Source organism: Mytilus californianus, unplaced genomic scaffold, assembly GCF_021869535.1.
Source record: "Mytilus californianus isolate M0D057914Y unplaced genomic scaffold, xbMytCali1.0.p SCAF_11, whole genome shotgun sequence".
Lineage (NCBI taxonomy): Eukaryota > Metazoa > Mollusca > Bivalvia > Mytilida > Mytilidae > Mytilus > Mytilus californianus.
The window spans coordinates 39,521,079-39,547,454 of NW_026262593.1; the positions used below are offsets into that span (position 1 = coordinate 39,521,079).

A 26,376-nucleotide genomic window follows, 5' to 3' on the forward strand; every position below is an offset into this window, starting at 1 on the left:
GTTCGTTAAAATATTTGACATCACTACACACACGGGCATACCGAACGAGTTGGGATATATTAACACCGTATGATGGAGCCAAAGGCACATCGCCGTCTAAAAAAGGAAAATTAACAATAGGGAATGAAAAATCGTCTCTTTTGTCGTAAATTTTAGTATGGAGTTTCCCTTTAGAAATTGAAATGTCTAAATCTAGAAAAGGACAACTGCTGCTGTTTATGTTAGATTTAGTTAAAGTAAGCTCTTTTGGGTAAATTTAGAGAACTCTGGATTATTTAACGAAAAAATATCATCCAGATAACGGTAGGTATTGTTGAATGTATCAACCAAAATGTAACAATGATGTGTCTTTACTGAGTTTGGTCATAAACTGAGATTCATAGCAAAACAGGTATAAATCTGCTATTAAAGGGGCGCAGTTAGTGCCCATAGGAATACCTACTACCTGACGATACACTTTATCGCCGAAACGTACATATATGTTATCTAGGAGAAAATTTAAAGCTTCAATCATATCCTCACATTTCCAGTAAGTGTATCTAGCATACTTTCTTTTTTCGTTACAGAAAAAGGCTTTAAACGAGTACTCTGTTTTAAAAATAGTAACATATTGGATATAGTCTCCCGTCTAAATGCTAATGCTATATATACCATTCGCTCGCGTAATTGTTAATGAAGGTAAGGACAGATCGAATGTTGATTTATAACCTGGGAAGTTAAAAAATTCCGAAAATGCCATATAGACATTTATGATAATCGGTACTCGTGTCACAACAAAACAAAACATAAAAAAATAATAACATGAAAATACAAAACAAAACGATATTATATATATATAACAATCATTTTTAAAAGTCGAAAACACAATGTTAAACTGAAATTATTTTTATCTGAAAATGCCTTTAAAATAAGGAAATGTGGTATGATTTCCAATGAGTCAACTATCCAACGGAGTCTGAACAACGTTGATAAAAGGAGTTATAGGTAACCGTACGACCTTCAACAATGAGCAAAAAAACCTGCACCGTATAGTCAGCTATAAAAAGATCCAACACGATAAAATATGACACAATTCAAAAGAAATAATCAACGGTCTGATTTATGACAAAACGAAGAACAGATATAGGAGACAACAACCAACGACCACCACTAAATTACAGGCTCCTGACTGTTTATTTATATCCTTATAATGACGTGCTAAAAGTCAATATCATTCATTTGTTCTATAGCTACAGAAATGTGTTTTACACAATATAGATTTTGATGTCGCTTACATATTCAAATGTTACCATATACTAGTACTGTATTTGAGATTCAGTGAAGCTTTCTACCACAGTTTTCGTTCCCATGTTCGGTTGTGTGTTTTGAACGTAATATTTATTTCATTTGTCACATTAGTATGAATTTTAAAACTTTACTTCCTTAAATGTAAATTTAACATGATTGAATTTGGAAAGTAATTTTTTGATAACTCCAATTCAAATATTAAAATGTGTATCGTTTTCTCACGAACAACAATAAAAAACGATGGTTTGCAGAAGCGCATTATTCTAACGTAATATCAATAACATACAAAAAGTCTTTAAATAGATATAAGAAGATGTGGTATGATTGCCAATGAGACAACTCTCCATCCAAGTCAAAATTTATAAAAGTAAACCAATATAGGTCAAAGTACGATCTTCAACACGGAGCCTTGGCTCACACCGAACAGCAAGCTAGCAAGCTATGAAGGGCCCCAAAAATTACTAGTGTAAAACCATTCAAACGGGAAAACCAACTGTCTAATCTATATAAACACACCAACAAACGACAACTACTGAACATCAGATTCCTGACTTAGGAAATACATGCTTCTGAACTAAATATTTATGATCTTTTTAGATTGTTTTTTTGGTGGTATATATTACTGTTACTACAGTAAAGTTTTTAAAGTACTAAATGTGTAGGTTTGTAATTCACACACCATTATCATCTTGTTGTTTAAACTTAACATTGTTATATTAAGGTAATTTATATGTGCAATCAGGCACTGTACTTTTTAACCCTTTTGGTGAAATTGGTAGGATTGTTTAAACAATGGAATGGTTTTGCATTGTACGACTTATGAGAACTCTGAGAAAATGTGCGATGTAACTTACGTGGCCAAAGATGAATGTATATGAATTGTACATGTAGGCCTAAATCACTTGCATTCATATAAATTCATGAATTTGTCCAACCCAAGAAATAATTGTATTTCTTACGTTACGCTTAAGCTGATTTGCGATGGATTTTTTTGTTTGTTTTTAGACTGTGTAAATTCCTGAGTGGCTTCTTTCGATCATTCCCGTGATTTGAACATCATCAATTTACAATGATCAGCGACAGAGACGTTCTGAAATATAAATAAAAGTATAGGTTTCTGCTCGGTGCATGAAATATAAGAGAACATGTGGCGAAACGAAAACACGGTTGGTAAACGGAAGGTGTTGATTTTAATGATTGGCTGCAAAATTACGACGTCACAATGACATCATAAAGTTAATTTGCAATTATGTATTTTATCTAAATCGAATAATTCTGCGCCCTCTAGCGGCCTATAGCGTTAATATAGCAATCGATAGCGAGTCGGAATATAACGACTGGATTATTCGGGTTAATTTTTCTGTTAGTTTTTTTTCTTCATATAATAGAAAATTCCCTTATCTATTAACATGATTGTGAAGATACCCTTTCAGAAGGATGTTCTGCTTGTTAAGATAGATACGTGTAGGAGAATTTAATTCTCCTTGTAATTTATCATACACACTGGAATGAAAACCATAGAAATACTATAGAACAGCAAAATCTACCATTCTTTATTGTAAAAACCGAGTATTAAATTTTATTATGGTGTATGGTCTTGATCATGTTATGTTAACCACCATGCACCATTTTATTTCAAATATAAAAAGACCTTTTAAGAGAGTTGGAAATTGATTTTGGCAGCCTTGTTTTTAATCTGCCATGAACGTTGTGTAGAATTTTACCGTAGGAACATACTAAAATCAGGTAATCTAAGTTCGGATCAAAATAGTAAAGGTAGATTCACATGTAAAACAAGATTTTCCTCAAAATTTAATGGAATTGTTTTCGTATCATTGCCACAATGCAGTTCACGAGATCGGCACCAAATTAAAGATAATCTTTTAACTGGTGTACTAATCACCATTTCTAATAATTTGGGAAAAAGAAAAATTTACAAAATGACCAACTGGAATAAAGTATATTCAACAACCGAACGAAATGTGAAACTATTCTTTTAAAAAAACCTCATCATACACGAAAACTACCAAATGTTATTCAGTTTGACCTATTTTTATTGGAGAAAAAGATATAAATTTTCGAATAAGGTATAGTGGTCATTTATAATGCATCGCTGTTACCATGACTTCCACTCCATCATCTTGAAATGAGGAATCATTGTAAAGAGTGTCCCAGTTAACATTCATAAATTAAATGTACATACGGTACTACACCAGATGCGCATTTCGAATTTTAAAATATCTCTTCAGTCATTCTCGAGGCCAACATATTTGAAAATCCAAAGCTTAAATTAAAAATGCCGGGTGGAATGCTGATAAAACCAGATCTAAAGTAAAGCCGAACAACCGGCCAGGGAATAAGAGCTATAGAATTTGAACAGAATTGGTTGTAAAAGTTCACATGTGCTGGAATTTGAAATCTGACCTTCAGATTATTAAGTTACTTCCGGTGGTTATGTCTTTTCTCTCGAATAAAATCATCTTCGCTAGCCAAGGGTTACGATCCAGTCCCCTCCTCTCCACATTACATTCTTTACATTATTTCTGTCACAATTGGATCACTCTGGCTTTATAGATTCAGAAGAGATGACGGAAATGAATAAGATAACGAACAAACGATGGCCGTGTTAACAACAGACATCGAGCCATGCAAATATAGTATGAGGAGTTAAATAATAAAAAGAAAAAGATGCAGACAAAATTGAGCATATTATTACTTCAACAAATCTTTTTAATGGTTTCGTATTTTCAGGTTTGAATAATACATACATGGTCAAGTTTATCATTTTCAAACATCAAGGACCCTCGTATTGTTGGCATTTTGTGGTATTAATTATTGTCATCATATCGATACAAGTAATCATAAAAATAGAGACGTCACTTAACTAACGTCACGAACAGCAATATTGTATGAAGAGTCTTTTAAATGTTGAAATCGTTTTAGTTTTGAATATTATGAAACCTTAAAAAAATCTTCTATATACATATAATCTTTGCTTATATTATGAAGACATCACACTTATTTTTAAAAAGATCAACTTTTGATCTTTTAACCTTTTGAGTATTTAGTTTTTGGGCTGGTATTCAATTTGTTTTCACAGGCTTAAGAAAAATAATTCAACACATTTACATTACGATATTACACCAAAATAATCTTTTGTACCAACAACGTTAATTTTCCTATTTTAAAGCAATTATTTCAATACCTATCTCCAGTACACATATAGGTATTCTCTTTATATATATTAAAGTTCTTGGACCTTATGACGGATTAAAAGACAATTTTGACGTGTCGTTTTAATTCATACCTGTCATGTATAAGATCAATCAATATTCAAAGTGGTTTGTTTTTCTGTAGATTCTAACACAGGTATTTGAACGATTTTATGTAGGTTTAATATTTATGAATTATCGGTTATCAGCCACGGACGTAAAATGTTGTATGCGGTCCAATGAGTGTTATACACTTTAAAATCGGTTATATATAGTGCAGGATGGTTGAATTGACTTTTAAGTAGTATGTATATAAGGGGACAGTTATGATATGGAGTGCAACTTTGACACAGTCATGACTGGGTACGGTGACTGTAACTCAAACGGAATGATCAATGGATACAGCGACCAAAAGGATACAATATTGGATAAGGAAACTAGCTACTGGATGAAGAATAGACCAAAGCCTAAAAAACATGCAGAGAAACACCGTGTGGTAAGATTCAAAACCTTAATTTTATTTTATTTTTTGCTTTACCATTTAATAATGCTAGATATATGCATGCACTATCAAATGAAATTGATTTATAAATTCAATTTAAGTTAATATACGCGATCTTGATTTAAAAATGATATAAGATAGTTATTTGATAACAAGTATAAATGACAATGCCTAGCATCTCCCCTTCATGTAAATTAAGAATATTTAATGTAAATTTTCATGGTTTTGTTATCTTTACCACACTGAATGTCAATTGTTAGAGGTATATGTGGTTAACTGAATAGAACAATATTTTGTTTTCAATACAACGTGTGGGTTTCGCTCTACTGAAATCTATTTCACTACATTTAATTGATATAAATCTGAAATTTTAATTGAGTTTTATTGTTAATATGTAAATTGCAGTAACATGTTTTCGCTTGAATATATAATACGCTTCTTAAAGGTTCAAAACAAAAGAGGCAAAGCGATACACTATAATTTTGTTTTGCGTTTGAAGCATTTTTAATAAGATAAATACTTCTCCGGGAAAGCACATAAGTTAAGAAAGCAAACATATACTAAACTTTGGGAGAAATGGTATGAAAATTACCTACATATATATATATAGATAACTTGAAATTGAAAAAGTAAAATGCATACCGATGTTAGATTTATCTAGTATATATCTACCAAATACTTTACATATAAAGGATAAACATGTACTTGGAAAAGTGAGAGAGAGAGAAAAAAACAGACTATATTGTTACGTGGAAGAATATATGAAGGCTTTTATGGTTAACAATAGTTTAAATTCCAAATCATTTTCTCATTTACGTAGAAATAATTAAGGAATGGCGTTCTAGGTAACTTTCTCTCTTCTTCTACCACAATGCAGTATTCCGGTGTTAGTAAACAGCAAGCAAGATAAATATACCAATCTTTCACTTGGCTGTTAAACGTATACATGCTCACTCTGCAGAGCTTTGTATGGCCATTCATGGTTCTACGGTTAATCTGCATAACCTTGGAGGATCGTATCACGGTGATGTCAAATTATAAAAAAATATGAATAAGAATTGTTACATTACATGGCGATAATATTGAACTTTAAGCTCATATCTTCTAGTAAGTGGTAAATTTTACTACATTTAAATGAATCCCAATGAGGTAACCTTTAAAACGTCTATTTAAAATTTTAATTTCAAACAAGCGATCACACGAAGTTCCCATTCATGGGACCTAATTACACAGTATACATATTTGCCTTTTGATTTTCGAAAGAATATAAATATATACGCTACCGGTGAGAACAAATATAAATATCTTAGGTTTTAATAACATGCAAGTAAGAATAATAAAATATATGAATATGTCACAGTGTTCAATTACAAATGCGTCTTTTCTAATCTTTACTTCAAATCTGATAATAAGTACAAATGAAAATATTGAAAACATGCCAATTTCAACAAAGGTGTTATATAATATCCTTATAAAAGATAGGATAAAGGTTAGATGCTATCATGCTAATGTCACAAAAACACGTGAAAACAGTCTAAACGAAAGAACGGAACCCACTTTATAATGATATCGAGTAGCTGTTATGTCTTAAGCATGAGAGAAATGCGGATACAATAAACATTTACCCTCCATAAGGCATGCATCTCTTCAATTCAAATTGTATATAAATCGAGTGGAGGAAGTTGAATTAATGTATACCTTCTTCGTGTATAGAATAACAAATCAGAAATGTATCTATGAAGATCCACGTAAAATATGTATCAGCCTACACATAAAACTTGGAAAGACCAAGTATATACACATTTAACAAAATACATTGTTGATCTAGTTCACATTCAGACTCATGCTTATAATTTACTATAATGCTACAACTTACAAGACTTGATTTTTTATAAATGAAGTTGACAGAATTTTTTATTAACATGATGAAAGTGTGCTTAATCCAACGTCTTAATTAACGACTATAGATAAAAAAGTAAGATGTGGTATGTTTTCCAACTAGAAAACTTTCCATCTGAGAACAAAGGACAATGATATAATTATCTACTAGTATCACTAAGTTCTTCAACAATGAGCAAACCCCTTACCCTATATTTAGCTATAAAGGGCCCTGTCTTGATAAAAAGTGAAACAGTTAAAAATAGAAAACCGACGGTCGGATTTATGTTAAAAACAGTAAACGAAATACAAATATGTCGGACACCAACCAACGACAACCACAGAATTACAGGCACCTGACTTGGGATAAGCACTTACAGAAAGTGGCGGGGTTAAACATATTTGTTATAAAGGTTGTTTTTTATTCGCGTGTGTGTATTTCGGTAGCAAGAAAGGATTATGATTAACAAGAAAATAAGTGTTTAAACAATTTGTAATTAACTACTACGTTACTTCACAAATTAGTATACCAGAGTTGCTTCATGCATTGTGACTTTTTACAATTAAGTCGCCATTCAAAACATCGACTTCGTGCAAATAGCAAAAACTGAATTCATTTCGTCAGAAGTTACCCATGCACTCACCATAATGTGCTTTGAGTTCAATATTTCAACCTTTTTTTGGTCGCCATGAAAGGTCTGTTGATACCAGGAGTATATACCATTTAAAATAAAAAGAGAAATATTATCCTGAATGTTTCTCCTTCTCCAACTGGAATCTTTATTACTCATTAATGATTAGCTCCCATTTTTGTTTCCGGTATTTTTAATAGCTTCGCTTTTGGTATGTTCTGAGTTTTGTGCTTTCCTTCTATGTTATTTCAGATTTGGTTTTTTTGTATAATATTAAAAGTTAAACATTTCCTGAAAAGACGTATCAGATACCTCAATAATACTTTTTTCATGCAATCAATAAATTGTTCTCTTCTCCGACAGGCGAATTTAGAGTCAATAGTTTGTTTACATTGCAATATCCTTAAACCGTCTAAGGAATTATTAAATCAAAAGACGTTTGATAATCATTTTAGTAGATTTTATTTATTAGATGTAAGAAGCTTTTAAGACTTTGATCTCCGTCTTCAGTTTCCGAAATTCATTTGAATATACCGAGTCAGGAATTAATTGATTACATTTTTTGCATATGGATAAAATTTGATCGCGATACTCAGTATTATGTTCAATATACTGAATTCCTTATTTAAGACATGTTCACATGTTCCTTTATATGGTTGGAAACAACAATATTCATTTTCACATTTTCCAAAAAGCTGGACAATTACTGAAAGTAATAAAAAGAACCCATCAATTACTATCAATATTCTTACAAAATAACTTTATTTGTCCTTCATCTTTTTGCAAAATTTAAAAAAAAAAACAGTTTAAGACAGAGTCGAAGGCATTCATTTTAAATTTGCTCCGATAAGCGATAGATGTCCTTGAAATTCGACCTTAACGATAGATAATTATTCCAATGTGTTTTAAAGTATATCTTAATGTTTTATCTTAGATTTAAACATTGTTATGCAATTGTTAAAAATTTTAGTACTGAAACCTACATTTCAATAAAAAATTAGCCAAATGACCCGTAAAAACCGATTTCCCAGGCGTGCCAGCCATTCAAGTAATGTATTATAACTGTGCCAGATAAAGCGTATTGAGTAGGAATATCTTCCATTGTTTTAACGTTGTCTCAAGTTTTCGGAATTTGGTCCATGATTTGGATAACGGCAATTTATTTAAAACAAAAGTCAATCCTTTAAATTTAGAAAATCCAATATGAATAGTACACTAAAGGGATAACTAGAATTATATCTTATCAAAAATATTGGACAGTACAACAATCATTCCAAGCACCAAAATTCGTTTCCTGCAAAAAAACCGAACATACAAAGACAAACAACAGCGAAGAACACCTGGTCTAGATAGCCTGACTTGATACAGACACAGTATATGGTAGGGTGAAACAAGTTTCACATGGGCATAAATCTTCTCCTTTGTCTATCTATGTTATGTCATATAAAAAACCCGCACAATGCAGTTACCAACAGGATGACCACTAACTTGGACAAGGAAATAAATGACCTCAAAATGAAAACAGGGTAAACATGTGCTCGGTACTACAGGGAGCTAGCTAAGGTAGAGTCAAGTGCACAGTTGTTGGTTAAATCTGAGACTACTATAACACTGTGTTATAGTAGTCTCAGGTTAAATGATGCTGCTAAATAAAATAAAAAACAACATCAATGCGGTTGAAATGTTTGTCAACAGAAGACTTTTCAACAATATTTTAAAATTCATGTTCGTTTAACACATGTTAATATGGACTTTATCAAAGACTGTTGAATTGGTGACATTTTATATCAGTTTAAATCTTTATATTGATTAATGTATAATGAAAGAAAATCAAGCAAACGCTATCAATTTGAGATTAAAACTAATAAGATATTAATAATGCATCGTATTACACAATAACGTAATTAAATGGTCCATTATAAATTTCCTATCAAGGCAGAAAAGCTCCATATACCATTTGTTTTCTGACGATAATTGTTCCCAAATAAGCAACTTAAAAATCTGCTACTGCAATGTAACAAATTTGTAATTTCATACCTCTTAAAATCTGGTAGAATACATAATTGTTTTCTTTATTGAACCCATACAATTAGCAAATTATCGTGTTAAGGGTGACAAAATAAAACTTCCTAGGGGCAAAGTCGATATTAAAAAGGGTCAAATCTTTAATTCTGGATGTGTTGCTCCGGTGGATGTCCTAAATTTTCACTCTGTCACGGCATTCCCGTAGCAAACAAGAGAGCGCTTCGAACGCAACACATTTTGAAGCTGTGAGATTTTAAACTTTGAAAAACAACAAAACAAAAGAACAAACATTTCAGCATTGTCCTGGCATGTGCAGTGATGTACTTCCACTCGTTATGCGGGATGCATACATTCTAAGCCACGTACGTTCGGAATGGGGACTTTAAATCCGATGCCTCGTGAAGGATGAATTCCACGTTTTCTGCATTATAAAGAACCCTTGCAAAAACTCACTGAGGGTTCCGTACGTGACCTGTTGCAAGGCAAAATGTCTATCATGCCCTTATTTTTCAGTGGCTTTCCAAATTTACAGCCCTGTATCCGTGTCAATCCCTTTCCCTGGAGAACTACCTATTGTATAAATTGTTAATTTATTCTCGTCCTGAAAATGCATTAAATAATTGCAACTGGACTTTAAGTTAACAACAACCACTAATTCAATTTACATCAGTTATAACCATTGGATTAACGAATGGTGTTTTTTTTTATTAATCAATAAATGTTTGACCTGTTGAAATAAATAAATGGTCTTATAAACTTGGTAAAGTAAGTGAGAGCAAGCATAAGTATATGTATCAATTATTTGTAAACAAACGTGATTCAGATTTTATTTGACAATAATGATATATCATTATTTGTAATCTGTTCATACATCGCCTACTGCATAGATTTAAATCATCAGTACGTAAACTATATATGATTTAAAAAAAGGTGACAAGTCTACAGGATATTCATGACCAGAAAAAAATATTTGATATCATAAACCTATTTCAGTGCCAATATTTTAAAAGATGAAATCATGCAACCTGCATTTTTTATTTTGTTTAAACCGTTAAAATATGTGACCTAACAAGTCTCGATAACCAAACCTTAATGTCACGAACATGATTATCATTTAGTGAATAGAAACAAAAGAAGTAGTTACTGATATGGTAATAATATATCAACAATTTGGAATTGGATTCGCTGAATTTTTTACAAACATTTATCTTTTTTTTTTTTGCATTCCGCCTGTTTCTTTGAATACATTAATTAGACTGTTAACTTGAGCATAACATGAAAAAATCCATTCATCTCGCTATTAGGTTTATTGTCTAGCTGAGAGAAGTCCGGCTGTAAGAACAATTTCTACAGTCCTGTCGTGTCAATATTTCATTCATTCGTTCATTCATGCAATTTAGATTCATTGTAAAATATTCCAGTGAAAATTACATAGACAAAAGTGTGTTAATGGGACATTTTTGATCCACACATTTATTGAATAATCTTTTGTAACACACAAACATGAAATCCCATTATGAAAAGTAAAATGTTGAAATCCGTAAGCTTTAACTATGTTTCTAGATATCTATGAAAAAATGTATCCTTAAATGCCAAGAATCAGAATAAGAGCTAAAAGATATTCATATAGAAATACATAACAGCGCATAATCAACTACCAAAAGATTTTAAGATACAACACTCAGTATTATTTTTATTTAAAACATATCTTTGTGGTTGTCCATTGCTCTTTCTACTGAAAAAGGCAGCATTTGGGGGTTAAATGGACATTTGGGGAGTTTACAAGATTGTGTTTATGTTTGGTACTTTAATTTTCTACAGTGTTCAAGGTTAAAGCATTGGGACCAAAAGGGCAAATATGACATCTTCTTTAATTCCCTTTCATATCAAAATATGTTTCAAACAAATATATTGTTTTGATAATTTTTATTATTTCCCCAAGTCTTTGCGTCACAAAGTAAACAGAACTCACAGTGGTTTTTATTATTTCGCACCAGGTTTTCCTTTCAATTATTATATTGTTTCAATATAAATTTCAGTATTGCTTGATAAACACTACAACAGTACATTATCTATAGGTAAATAGCACTTAAGCTACATATCTCTATTTACTTCTGAAATGAAGCACCTTTGAAGCAATTCTGAAATACTTGACACCAATCCAGTTATCATATGGTGGTCAGTTACCTATTGATGTCAATGATCTCAAATTGACCAGCCATCCAACAATAAGATTTATCTTTACCTTTTTATAAAATTATGCAACGTATCTATTGGATTCTAATTTGGTATAAACATATTTAAAATGTTTGAGCATAAGCGAGCAGGGTGCTATGATTACATGTAAAAATGAGACAACTATCAACCAAGATGCGTCGTCCTTATTCAAGTAAACAATCAAATAAACAACCCCCTAAAGAAAACACCTCTCATATTAAAGAGACAACCCCTCTCATTTCTAGGAATTCGATATTTTGTTATACTTTTTTTTTCAATTACAACACCTCTCATTTCTAGGTATTCGGTATTTTGTTACACTTTTTTTTCAATTACAACACCTCTCATTTCTAGGAATTCGATATTTTGTTATACTTTTTTTTCAATTACAACACCTCTCATTTCTAGGTATTCGGTATTTTGTTACACTTTTTTTTCAATTACAACACCTCTCATTTCTAGGAATTCGGTATTTTGTTATACTTTTTTTTCAATTACAATCCCTCTCATTTCTTGGAGTTCGGTATTTTGTTATTCTTTTTTTCAACTACAACCCCTCTCATTTCAAAGATAATATCCAATGACCTTTAAGGTCCACCAGGCATGAGAAAGGTACATTGAATATGTTACAAGGAATAAAATGTTCGTGAGCTCAATTTGTGATATATTGGTTTAAAACAATACAAGTGTCAACAAATTGTTGTAACGAATTGGAAATGGATCAAAAAACAAGAAATACTGATCCGAATACGCTCTGTTATTGAAACCTAAATTAATAAAAATTAACAAATAAAAAATAGATATTTTCCTACGAGGCAACATTTATAACCCTTATTTGTAGTAAAATATGAAATTTAATGGCGGGTAAACGTGCTTCGTTTAGCAAATGGTTTAGTATTGTAATCGTATATTCACACCTACTTTGCTTAAGTTATTGGCAAGTATCGACTATCAAAAGTTTAATATAATTGTATGAATTTAACAATTTGAAAATAAAAGTTATAGACTGATTTGTATGATTTCACATTTTGTCTCTTAAAATACAAAAAATGAAAAAACCTGAACAAATGACGAGTAGTATAGCTGATCTATATTAAAAAACAATTTGATTATAATCATGCATGCAAAGGTTTTTTTTTTCAAATTATCAAATGAATGAATGAAAGGCGGTGTTTTGGGGTTGTTGGTTGTCACAGTCTGTTTTGGTTTTCACGGATTAATTGAAGTAATTAAGAATGAATAAATGGAATAACATATGCGTAAAAGAGCACATATGACACGTATGCGGTGGTTTTATTTCTTATATTACAATTTTCATTTAAGTTACATAATTACCACCATGATTAAATGTATTTTATGTAAATCAATATTTAAAACAGAGCTTTCAAGAATTCTGACTGAATCCTACACGCTAATATTCCAAGAACATAAAAAGAATTGGGGGAAACGGATGCGCGTAACTTAAGTTACCAGCACCTCAAGATGAAAGACGCCGAAACTGATGACTATATTTTTTTCTTCCATTGAATTATGCTCCAATTCGATGATGGAGGTTAAAAAAAGTTGAAGAAGGTCCAACATAAAGAGAGGTGTAGGGTAAACATCAATGAGGCAGTAACAGAACGACAAAAAGAGACACATACAATCTTCAAAATAGACATGTGTCTACACTATATACAGCGTGGCAAGCTTTAAATTTGGAAAAAATGTGAAGATTCAAACAAAATTCTCTGCATGACAAAACTAAAATCGAGATTCCCGACTTGGGATAGACACATCCAAATGTGACCTACAAATGACTTTTTGTTGTGTGTTGAAGTATACTTCATATCACATAATGAGAATATATGTATATATCGAATCACATTTAACCAAAATCTTATAAAATTGGTGTTGATAGATGACGCCTTGTTAAATTTCGGTCGATTAAAGAAGCAATTTAAACTGCCAATGTCACAAAAATGTTAATTATGCTTTGAAATGAATCAGTTTTAAAAATCTAAAAGATGAACAATAGATAACCTTTAAACAGTTCTCAAGATTTTAAATCGATCGGTACAATGTGATTTAATTAGCATACACAATGTATATATATATATAGTAATGTAACTTGGAATTTCGACTCTGTATATTTTTCTAGCTAACAATATTTGATTAAATTTTAAAAATATATACTACACTCAGTCCTCTATGCACGATTTTTTAAACATTTATTACGAATCAATAACGTATAATTCACAAAAAAATATTTCATTCAGTGATTGTTGATCGAAAACATCCACTGCTAATTAACTTTCGGGTTTTACTGTCGAAGTTTACCGATCGTGACCTTAATAAACAATCAACAAAGAATCAAGGAGCACGTGAAAAACAAGTGAGATGATTATTATGATAGAGCGATGTTTTTTTTTACATATTTTCCATGCGTTTCCATATGTTAATTAAACTTTGTCATAACAGTTGTTAAAGGATTTGGTCATTGCATATGCAAAAGCTATCGGCGAATTTAAGTACGGGATGACAATAATTCAATAGCAGTACATTTCTTGGGATTTTCATAAGATAAAGGATTTTCGTTAACAAGAAAGTTGAAGTACACGTGTTTTATAGAATAATTTAGCCATTCAAGTATATATAACACATTGAACTTAAGACTTTAAGTTGAAGTAGATGTTCCTTATTTTAATCAAATAAGAGGAGTGCCAACTAGATAACTGAGCTATGCTGAGACGAAGTGCTGGGAGTTTTGACTGTACAACAAACCTACAAGCTATGCCTCTTAGAACGAATAATGATGTGCATGCGCTAATATAATAACTTTAATTTATTGATAAAAAGAAAAACATTATTTTTTCTTCTTTTATAGTAACTGTAAATAATAAAGAAGACCCATCAAACAAGAGAATGAAAAGGTTTATTTCTACAACCTTTAAGTTTATGCCTACAACTTTTCGTTTTGTCTAATCAACAGTAAATTCGCTTGGTACTAACTTCCCATATTCAAACTACCATTTTTGAAAGAAGGTAAGCTTGATTTAATCTATGAAGTAAAGTCCTTAGTATTTATCTACAGAAGGCGTTACTCTATTGGAGAGGGATTAGACCCACAATACAAATGTCTATCTATCTCTAGAGGGGTATCTTCAGTTATTGAAATATTTTGTCATCTTCATAAAATTAAAAATGTTATTTGATGCTATTGAAAAAAATTTAAAAGTTTTGTGAAAGGGCTTCATGCTGTGTTGTTTCATTTAAAAGAAGTAAAATACATATTCCAAATACACATGTGCATTTCAATAAAAAAAAAAGCATTACCTCTTTTTATGTTTAATACAAAAACTCGAATTTCTTGGGTTTTTTTTACATTACTTTTCCCTTCAAATAGGGTATCTCTTTTGATTATTAACACGACACTGAAGTACACATTTAGGACAATAGATGTGAGACATACGAATAAAACCAATGTTGCCAATGTTTTGTAAGAAAACCACACATGTTCCCATGTCATATAATAATAAATTAAAAAGATCGGAGACAAGATGTTGAAAATTGCTTTTTTTAATATATCAACCTTTGCCAAAACAGTATTATAAGTAACCGAACAGTTATGTTTTAATTAAAGAATCCTAGATAATGGGGTTAAGAAATTAAATGAAACATTTAGAACGACACGTGCCGAATAACGAACCGTATCGACATTAAAACTGACATATTAACCTGAAAGAAATACATGCACTAAATGACAGACACACACAAGGATAGAAAATGTACATAAGTTGTGCATTTTTATTGCCCTCAGTTGGAAAAAATAGAAATACCTGGTCACATTTACCAATTCCCTGATCATAACACCAAAAAGGCGCGCAAATGATGATTTCGTAAGACGGTGAACAAAAGTAGATATCGTAAGATGATGAGCAAATGTTGATATCGTAAGACGGTGCTCAAATGTTGATATCGTAAGATAATGAGCAAATGTTGATATCGTAAGACGGTGCGAAAATGTTGATATCGTAGACGGTGCGAAAATGTTCATGTCGTAAGACAGTGCGCAAATGGCCATATCGTTAGACGATGCGCACATGATGATGTTCATATCGTAAGAAGGTGCTCAGCTGTTCATGTCAGAAGATGATGCGCAAATGTTCATACCGACCCATGTAAACATTCTTTTACGGTTGCTCGAAACTAATGCAAAATTGAGATTTGTCAGCTGTTTTGAAAGAGGTTTGACCAATTTCAAATGAACATGTTTTCATATAAGGATCATAATGTTAAACAATTTTACATTAGTATGTAAAATATGCAGAACTGTATCACAATTGTCCTCAAAGGCACTTTATAACCCGAAATAAATTTGTTTACTAAGCATAGAAGTAAACTACCCTAAACTCTTGACTTAAACTCGACTGGACTGGGACACAACTACAGCGGGAAAAACTGAACAAGTCTATCATTGATCATTCAACTCCATTATGACCATAAAGCAATGTGAACAGTCTCCAATTTTAAAAACAGAATCAATGCTGAAAACTGTGTTCTGGTATGTCTATTCAGTAAATCCTTGTATCGGAGAGCATAATAGTCTAAATGAAAGATTTTTTTTTCGATATTGAACAAAACTGGTTTATCCAGGGTTTCGATTTCAGTTTGGCTTGCTTTCTTTACCATTTTGACATTCTATACATGAATAAAATTGGAATTTGTCAATATTTTTGTATCTAATTAAATGAAGGACAAAATGTATATGGACCGAGCTTTACATTTATGAAAAGAAATCCTTGTAAAGAATTAATGGTTGATTAAAGTTGCAAGGTTTAAGTCATAAGTACACGGTTTTATCAATAAAAAGATGTCATATCATTGACAGTTATATTGAAAATGGATTTACTCTGCAGGGGGACATAGTGAGAATCTAACAAAATCAAAACTGAAAATATTTACATTCGAATTATCTTCCTTTAGAATGTTAAAAAGTGGAATTAAATAGACATAAAAGATGTATTTTTGGTTTGTTGCGTTGATTTTTACTATCTCATTGATCTATGGCCCACAGTTCCGTTTTTTCATAAAACATAAATAAGAAAAAAAATGGCTTTATCTAACACATTTCGATTTTAAAGTTTATACACGAATTGCATTGCTATAGTTTAAAAGATAAAATATAAAAATTAAATAAATATACATGAGTACCATTCAAGTAGTGTTTGTGTTCAACTTTACATTAAAATAAGAATTTTGTATAACCTCAAGACAAGGCCTAACTAACAAATATGGTTGATATGTTTGAAAATTTACCACACCCCTTTCCCCACCTCGCGAAACTATTAAGTTGGGGAAAACTGTGTTTGCTTCGTTATAATGCCCCCACCGCTAGGCATTAAGTGTTACCCTTGACCGTACGTCCCAAAAGTAATTTCATATATTAAAAGCAAGATTGAGCGAGGGCATTCGTATCCTCAGACACATTCTTCTTTTATTTCTAATCAATTTTATCAAACAAGCGAGAAAAAGGCCAAACCCAAAGTTATTTTGATGAACTTCATAAGAAAGTAAATTAATTGTGTGCAATGTACATGTGATGCTATTACTTAGCTGATTTGGCTCTGTATTCTTGTCAGGTATTGTCTTGTTTTCGAAATATAATAATATAGAAATTTTAAATCTGAAAAATTACGATTCTTCTAAAATCCGCTGTCTTGTCAAATGCACTTTGCGACTGATATATTTATTCAGCCTGAATACAGACGAAAGAAATAGATTAAATATCAATATACTTGAAAACTACTTATCGAATAACAGAAAAGACAATTTAATAACGTTTACATACATATGATGATTTTATTAGGTAAAAATACACAACATCAAATATCTCATACGTACCTAATAGAATGTTTTATAAATGAAATTTATGATATGTTGTTCTATATAGTATGTATATAAAAAGTCTGAGTAGGGTCTTTTCAAAGGGTTAGTTTAAATTTGGCTTAAACTTGCTCAGCTTCTTGTCGATATAGATATATTCGTAGACCCTTAGGTTGATGTCGCATTGATGTAGCCTTTTATTCTTCCTTATCAATAAGCAAATAAACAGGAATAATTGCAGAAAATTGATATTCCCATAACACATTGCAATTAGTTTTTCAATAGTGTGATGGACAACAACATAACAATAACATAATGAATTTATATTTTTTATTTTTTTTTATTTTTTATTTTTTTTTTTAAATTTATAATTAAAAAAGAAAAGATGGTTTGTAATTCATGACACCGAGTCACTACACACACTTGACAACACAAAAGTAAAGGGCCATCGCTTTTATTTATTGCTGTTCTTCATCTCAATATTTACCGACCAATCAATCAATAATTTAATTAAAAAAAAAACAACGTAATTTTCCTACTTGACCACATTGCAGTCACTAGGAACGAAGTGTTAGTATATTTGAACAACAAAATCAGAGGGGTTTGACGCATTTTTCGTCCATTTTAAGATAACATGAAATACGTTAACGTTGTATAACAAATAGTTATAGTTTTTTTAAGGGTAAATGAAACGGGAAAATATTCTTTATCATATGCATTGTATTGTTTAACTGCAAAAACTTATATAAGGGGTTTTAGGAAATAGACGTAATGGTAAGAAGCGACTTTTTGAATTCAACTATCCTTACAGCCTTCTGAAATTGTAAAAAGCTGAGGTACTCTTCTACACTTTTGAGACTACCAACTTATATTTATCTGTAAACGGTTTACATACAAGTTTCATGCAGTAAGCTTGTATCTAATATATACGTTCAATACTTCTAAATTATGTTAATCTGTTTGTATTGGTACAGAAATATATATTGAAGAGTAACAGGTTCACACCATAATGTGAAAGCTTCAATTATATGTTTTCCTTGCATTTCATTTAGTTCATTTCATTCACTTGTTTTTTTCTTTTGTTTTCTTCTCAAATTACAATATAATCAATTTTATTTTGTATTTTCTATTCTCACTTTATTCAAATTGACAGAGCATGCTCCAAGTATACGTTATGTTGTATGTCATCATTTTTTTGGAGACAGATTAAAATAAGCAATGTTGCATGTTTCTGGATCCAATTGTTTATAATGTATTATCATATACAGTCCGCCAAAAGTTAAGCACCACCTAAATATAACTGGCAATATTTTTTTAACTATTGCGAAAAGAATATTAATGTTTGGTGTTATGAATTGCCTTTAACATACACTAAGAAAATGCATTACGACCAAAAAGATTGAACTCCGATAAACCCGTCAAGCAACTTTTTATTAAAGGTCATCTGCACTTTTACAAATACACTGTTTCGATACCTTTAAATCATCGACCTACTGTCCCGCTTACAGGTGAAATTTGACCTTCATCAAGTCATTGTGTAATATGGCAAGGTATAAGTTATCTGCGGCTGAACGTTGGCAAGCAATTGGCATGTCAAATGCCGGTAGGTGCACTAGGAGCATAGGTAACCATTTCAATGTTAATCATACCGTCATTGTCAGACTTTTACAACGTCATGTTGACACAGAAACTATAAATGATAGACCAAGGTCCGGAAGACCCCATTTAACTACCCTTCGAGATGACAGACTGCTTATTCGTCGTGCTAAAGCCAACCCAATTACTCCTGCCCCGCAGCTTAGACACCACTGGCCTCCAGGTGGTCGTGTTAGTGTTCGAACATTGGTCCGTCGACTTCATAGAGGCAACGTAAGAGCACGTCGTGTTGTCAAGAGGCCTGCCATAACAGCCAGGCACCGTATAATCAGGTTTCAATGGGCTCATGACCATCGACGCTGGAACATGAGTAGCTGGCAAAAAAATCATTGGTCAGATGAGAGTCGGTTTCTGTTACGACCAGTAGACGGTAGAATACGAGTTTGGCGGGAAAATAAAACTGCCCATGACCAAGACAACATTTGCACAACGACTGCATTCGGTGCTGGTGGTGTTACAGTATGGGGTTGCTTCTCATACCGTTGTAGCTGGGTATGCATATTCTGCAGGGTAACATGAACGGACAGACATACAGGGATTTGGTGCTTAGAAACATTGTAGTCCCTCATTTTGATAATCACCCACTTGCGTCAAGACCCTTGTACATGGACGACAAAGCTAGACCACACAGGGCAAGGATTGTTACCGAGTTCAAAGAGCAAGAAGCCATTGACACTATCTTTTGGCCTTCCATGTCTCCAGACATGAACCCTACCGAACATGTCTGGGATGCCATTGGCAAAAATCTCAATCGCAGAGATCCACCTTTGCCAAATCTTGGCGATTTAAGAGTGGCAATTGTTGATGAATGGAATAGATTTCCTCAACTAAAGTTCAGAAGGCTTGTACAGAGTATGAGACGCCGTGTTATAGAACTGTACCGGAAGAGAGGTGGTTACACATCCTATTGACTCAAATATTGACATTAAATTTGCCGAACATACCAAAGATTATTTGTAGAGAATTTTAATGATATTGGGTGATTAATTGTTGTAAAAAAATAAAATCACAGTGAAACTTAAATTCCGTTTCTGATTTGTGTAATTTGCACTTTTTCTATGAACGCAAAATTCAAATGCATAGAACCTGCATAAGTAACCAAACTTAAGTTATGGTTTGTTTGTGGTATATGTTAGCAAAATTGCTACATGAATGTTTTCTCTTTTTCGAGGAATGACTGATTTTTTTAAATGAAAAAAATTCCGATGCAATAAAAATAGGTGGTGCTTAACTTTTGTCGGACTGTATATATATCATCAAGATTTGATTTGGTGAATAAATATTTGTTAACTGCTCAACATAAAGGGTAGCAGTCACACTCCCAAAAAAGGTATAAAAAATGGATAACACTTTAACGCAACGGAAGGAAGATTAGATATCATAGATTTCTGGTTCATCAGTGGTGCCCGTTTATTTGATTTGCTATATAAGTTTGTTTTTAGGCTATTGATAAACACGCATATAACATGCTTTTACAACTTTTTATCCTGTGATTTATGACTTTTGGTAAAGTAATATATTTTCATGATTGAAAAAGATGAAAGCAAAACAAGCACATAGCATAGTGACGTGAAAATATGACAGTTCTTTTATCTACTAAGATAACATATTCAAAACAACAATAAATATGTAACTTAATACATTAAAACGGTAACTACTGTGTTGTTTTATTTTCTTGTAAAAGAAACTTTAATAGTTTAATAGTTATTTTTTTGCGTGGCTATACTTAAATAATATTAAAACCAAAGTATAAACTTTAAAAGGTCGTTTGTTAAAAGGAAATTGACACGGGGAAAGGGGTATGTAATGCATAGATATGTCAATAAGACAATTACAAAGTGAAAAAAATCAAGACATCTAGAGGTCAACTATTTTAAGCTCTATAAGTGGACTAAAAAAGTTCATACGACGTACAATATAATTTAGTACAGGAAAAGCTCTTAACTTATAACACTGATATAATTGACAAGGAAAACACAGGTACTTATATAACAATAAATACTGAAAACACAGGTACTTATATAACAATAAATACTGAAAACACAGGTACTTATATAACAATAAATACTGAAAACACAGGTACTTATATAACAATAAATACTGAAAACACAGGTACTTATATAACAATAAATACTAAAAACATATATATATAGTATATTTAACTTGTTGGTAATAAATTATACCGACTATACGCAGGCACTTTATAGAGTTGATTTTATATACACATCCACATTATCAACAGTGCAAGAAGACACGCTCTTCTTGTATTTTTAGAATTCACGAGGCATTACCCAAACATGTATTTTTTTTTATAAAAACCAAAGCCAGTAATTACTTTTGTATAATGTATTGCTGTTCTTCATCACAAAGTCTTAACGGAACAAAAGCATACAAATCACTACACACCCCTGGGTCGGTTTTACCAGTGTTTATTTTACTGCTGGCTTTCAGTAACTTTGATAATGCGTCGCTAAGATTGGTAATATAATAGATCTTATTATTTCTATCTGGTATTGGTATGTCTGTTTAAAAATAAGAAGATATGTTATGATTGCCAAAATGAGACAACTATCCACCAGAGTCCAATTGACGTGGATGCAAGCAACTATAGGTCACCGTACGACCTTCAACAATGACTAAAACCCATACCGTATAGTCAGCTATATACGGCCCCCGACATGAAAAATGTGAAACTTAAACGAGAAAACCAACGGCCAGATTTAAGACAAAAGAATTTTTTTTAAACACGACAGACAACAACCAACGACAGCCACCAGGTTCAGACCTGATGGGTTAACATACTTTCTAGCGATCCTTTTTTGGTTTGATGCTTTGTTTATTGATACAACACTGTCCCATGTTGAACTGAATCCCTTACTGAAAATACTTGTACAAGTCCTTCTGACTAGAACCGTTTGTTGATTACTCTACCGTATGTGTCGTTATCGGTTTAGACGTTTGTATTTTCACTCTTTAGTGGATAGTTGTCTTGTTGGTTTGTTCCACATTTCCTTATTTCTTTAATGTGTATGTTCCGGACCATATGCGTATGGTCATGACCATCTGCGTATATACTCATATGGTCCGACCATACGCGTATGGTCCAGGTAGTTAACATGGTGATCGTTGAAAAGGTGTCACATAAATTATAAGTTTCTAAAAATGAAATTTTGACTTAATTAACTAAAAAATAGTATATGGGGGCATGCACCTAAAATAATTTAGTTATTCTTCTTATTTCTGCTTATTTTCATTTAATTGATGAGTTCTTGTTCTTTTTCATGCGATCTTATGTCATTGTAAGATCGTAGTGCAAGAACATATTTTAAAAATAACTAATAAAAATATTTGTTTTTAGTAAAACTATGTTTAACGCCAAGAATTACAGTAAGATAATTTTTACACAGTCATTATCGATTAGTCCTTACGAAACGCAAGATGTCGACTTTGGAAAATAACTTCAAGAAATATCTTAATGAACTGTTAAACAACAAGTCAATTGCTTAACTCACAGAAACTTTGGTCATTGAACCCTATTTCTTTTTTTTTTTAATTTCTTTTGTTGTTTAAATTAGTTTTTTATTAAATTAAAATTTCTTAAATATTTCCTATTTTTTTTAGTTATTTAATGTATTCTTACACCTAGTCATACGATCTTACAATGACACAAGATCGTATGAAAAGGAGTAAGAACTCATCAATTAAATGAAAATAAACAGAAATAAGAAGAAATTTTGTTTCTGAAATAATGTTTTAAACACTAATAAAACAGAACAAAAGGTTCATGCCCCCAAACGCATGTGGTTTCACTTACGGACAAATATCGAAATTATAAAGGCGATTTAAGTTGACTAAAGCGAGTGCAAGACTCAGACAATATGTAAAATATAAAGGAATTCAGATAGTAACTTGTGCCGTTTTTGGTTCAGAGAATGAGCTGTGCTTTCCTGTAAAGGAAGTAAGAATTATTCGAAAAATACCTATATGGTCTAAATACTCATATGGTCCGGCCCGTTAATAACCAAACGAGTATAATACTCATATGGTCGGACCATACGCGTATGGTCCAAATACTCATATGGTCCGGAACATGTATAAGAAGTGTTGTGGCTTTAACGCCGACTCACCGGAATATCAGCGCCTGTGTATGAAGCGCATTATTCTGATTCATCACTTGGTCTTGAAAGAAGTACCACGCTTACTCGTACTTCACCTAAATGAAATTAATAGTTTCATTAAGTATAATTATTCACATATGCAGTTTGATACAATTCTCCTTAAACAAGGAAAGAAAGCTTTGTTTTAAGTAAAACTATGTTAATGAATCTGTCGTACTTGACTTTCAGTCTATGTCGTCTTGACTGATGTTTGAATGATTGAAGAAAAGTGTTCAACAGAAAAAAAAATCTGTGTTTGAGTGTGAATATTTGTGGGTTGTATTTATTGAACATTTTTCTTTTGATTCGGATTAATCTTACCGTTTTCAAGTATCAAGGAAGTTTTTGTAACAGATAATATTGAACATTTATGACTTTTAAATCTGTCTATTGAAATTTGATTTAGAAGTACCCACGTAAAGACACATATTATCTAACAATTTTAATACTTGGTTACTAAATAACCAAGCAATAATGCAATTCATAAAATCCTTTTAAACTAATAAATATTTGGAACAAACAACTTGTAGCAGTTCGTGGTTTTAAATCGATCCAGATTAATAGTATTTCAATTTCATATTTTTTAGTAATGCAACTTCAATTGCTGCTGGGTCACGGTGGCCGAGTGGTCTAAATAGTTCATCTACTGAATCACTAGCCTGTTAACACTGAGTTTGTGAGTTCGAAGCGTTCTACTACAAACTTAAAAAAGGCGGTATGGGTTTTACTCATTGTTGAAGGCCGTACGGTGACCTATAGTTGTTAATTCCTGTGTCATTTGGTTTCTTGTGGAGAGTTGTCTCATTGGCAATCATGCCACATCTTCTTATCTTCATATTGAATAAGTTTTCTAATTTAGCAATTCCAGGATCCTCCCCCTTTTTATTTGACTCTCTCTGAAATTGTAAATGCTTTGTATAATTTATCGATATTCAGATGCAGTTCAGCGACTTCTAAATGCATACTAAATTTTCTTAAACTCAAAAACATCGTCCAATTACGTAAGTTAGATTCCGGTTTATTTTACGAATAGCTTAACATCGGAGAAAATTTTTGTAACTAATTTTTATTGGTAAAAGCTCAAATATATATCCAAATTGTTAACTGATAATAGTAGTAGATAAAAGACACATGCATGTCCTTTTTTGAATGCATGTTCCAAATATCAAACATTTTATATTTGCTTTCTCAAACTTTTATCCTCACATTTGCTATAGTATTCTAGTACATAGAAAATTCTCATCGTGTGAGTGTAAAGAAAAACGAAAAACGATATAATTCATATCTTGCATGATTTCCTTACCACGTTTTATTGTATTTTTTCAGCGGTTCAATTATCCAGAGAAGATAACAGACATCTTGCTTGAAGATGAGACACTAACATTGTGGCGTCCAGCAATTACCACAACACAGTATTGTCTAATTCCGGAGACAATCTTAGAGGAACACTGGCCAAATATACTCCAAGTTTATTATACAAAATTTGACTGTGTCAGCAGTGTTATGCCCTTTGATGATGCGATCAAAATTATTGCTCATCAGTCAACTACTATTTTGCCTACACAAGATTACTCAGTACTTCGAGACTTTCCTAGAATTCGGGGTTTATGGTACAAACCCGACAAATCCGAAAACATTGGACTGACAGATGAATCCAGAATTGGAAACGTAAAATTCTCCTTTTCATTTCCAAAATCTGAGAAAGAAAATTTGCTTAGTCAGTTAAATATGTATTATCTTGAAGTTATGGACTACCAATCAGAACACAAATCTGTCTCCAGATTTCTTCTGACTAAAAATAAATACAACAATCTACCTCTATACGACGTTCACAAACCTGGAGGTCCTATTTATGTGAGAAAGAATGAAACATTAGAAGGAATTACTGAATCTTACTTTTTCCTGAAAACATGTCGAAATTTCCAGGGAAAAGTAGTGGATCACATTGTTGAGTTCATGCTAGAGGAAGATCCGTGGCCGCTCTGCCAACTGTCAACTACATCGCATATTCCTTTTAAAAAACCCGAGGAGTTTATTAATTTTGATAGCCGAGATTTTGGCCGTCTTCATACTGGTTACCTTGGAGCAAACTGGGACAGAGCGATGGCAGGAATGTTTGTATGGGCTCTTCAGTCTAAAGTACCGTGGCTTGTGTATGAAAGATTACACGAGAATATAAAAAGTACCGTGAATTTAGTGGCATGTGAAGCACCCCTAGAAGAAATCTTCACGGCATCTGCGCCTATATTGTGTAAGAGATTACTAGATCTTCTAGTTGAACTCTATCCATTTATTGCAAAATGTCACAATGACCAAGACTTAGCTGAACTTTTACAATTGTTCAAAACAATTCACATGTGTGATGATCAATGCATAATGGTCAGTTTAAAGTATGTTGACATACCAATATCAAGGATTTTGAATTCGTACCTAGCTCTATTAGAAAAAGTGATTGCATCTTGCTCCTTTTCTTTGAAACAAGCTGTGATATCAACTCTGCTTCCGTGGTCAATCCTGGCGTATCATTACTATGATCACAAGATAGACAGTTGTAGAAAAATGGTAGCTTTCATCAGTCAAATTGAAGAACTGAGTTGTAAACTTTTGCCAGGTAATGGCGAAACACGTGACTTCCTTCATTCAGCATCCACCGATCTTACAGGAAGAACTTCCGGTTTTGCTTCCATGTCGTCATATTATGACGAAGATGAGGATGAATCTTTACGATATTTGCCTTCATGACCATCTTCCGTTATTTCATTTAATGTGGCTGTCGAGACAATGAACATCATTGCTATTTCTAAAACCAAATGCCTTTATTATAGAAAATAGGGAGTTCCAAAGGCTAAATATGCCAATAAAAACCAAATGTTACTGTTTAATTCAAGTTAAATTTGTACATTGAAATCAATATACCATTAAAAGAAAAGTTCAAAAAGCATCTA

The 26,376-nt window shown here is 32.1% G+C and overlaps 1 protein-coding gene across 1 annotated transcript; it reads left to right on the top strand.

The window, feature by feature from the left end:
- Positions 1-4,562: 4,562 nt before the first annotated feature.
- On the top strand, positions 4,563-26,376 carry LOC127720047 (uncharacterized). Its single transcript, XM_052226453.1, has 2 exons — positions 4,563-4,995; positions 24,758-26,376. Exons 1-2 carry the CDS (start codon positions 4,831-4,833, stop codon positions 26,171-26,173), a joined length of 1,581 nt encoding a protein of 526 aa, XP_052082413.1. The 5' UTR covers positions 4,563-4,830; the 3' UTR covers positions 26,174-26,376.

Bases quoted from the DNA above. Each gene is read 5' to 3' on its own strand.
- LOC127720047 (XM_052226453.1), top strand. From the start codon at position 4,831: ATGGAGTGCAACTTTGACACAGTCATGACTGGGTACGGTGACTGTAAC. The intron at 4,996-24,757 runs GTAAGATTCAAA...GTATTTTTTCAG, and splicing joins ATGCAGAGAAACACCGTGTG to CGGTTCAATTATCCAGAGAA.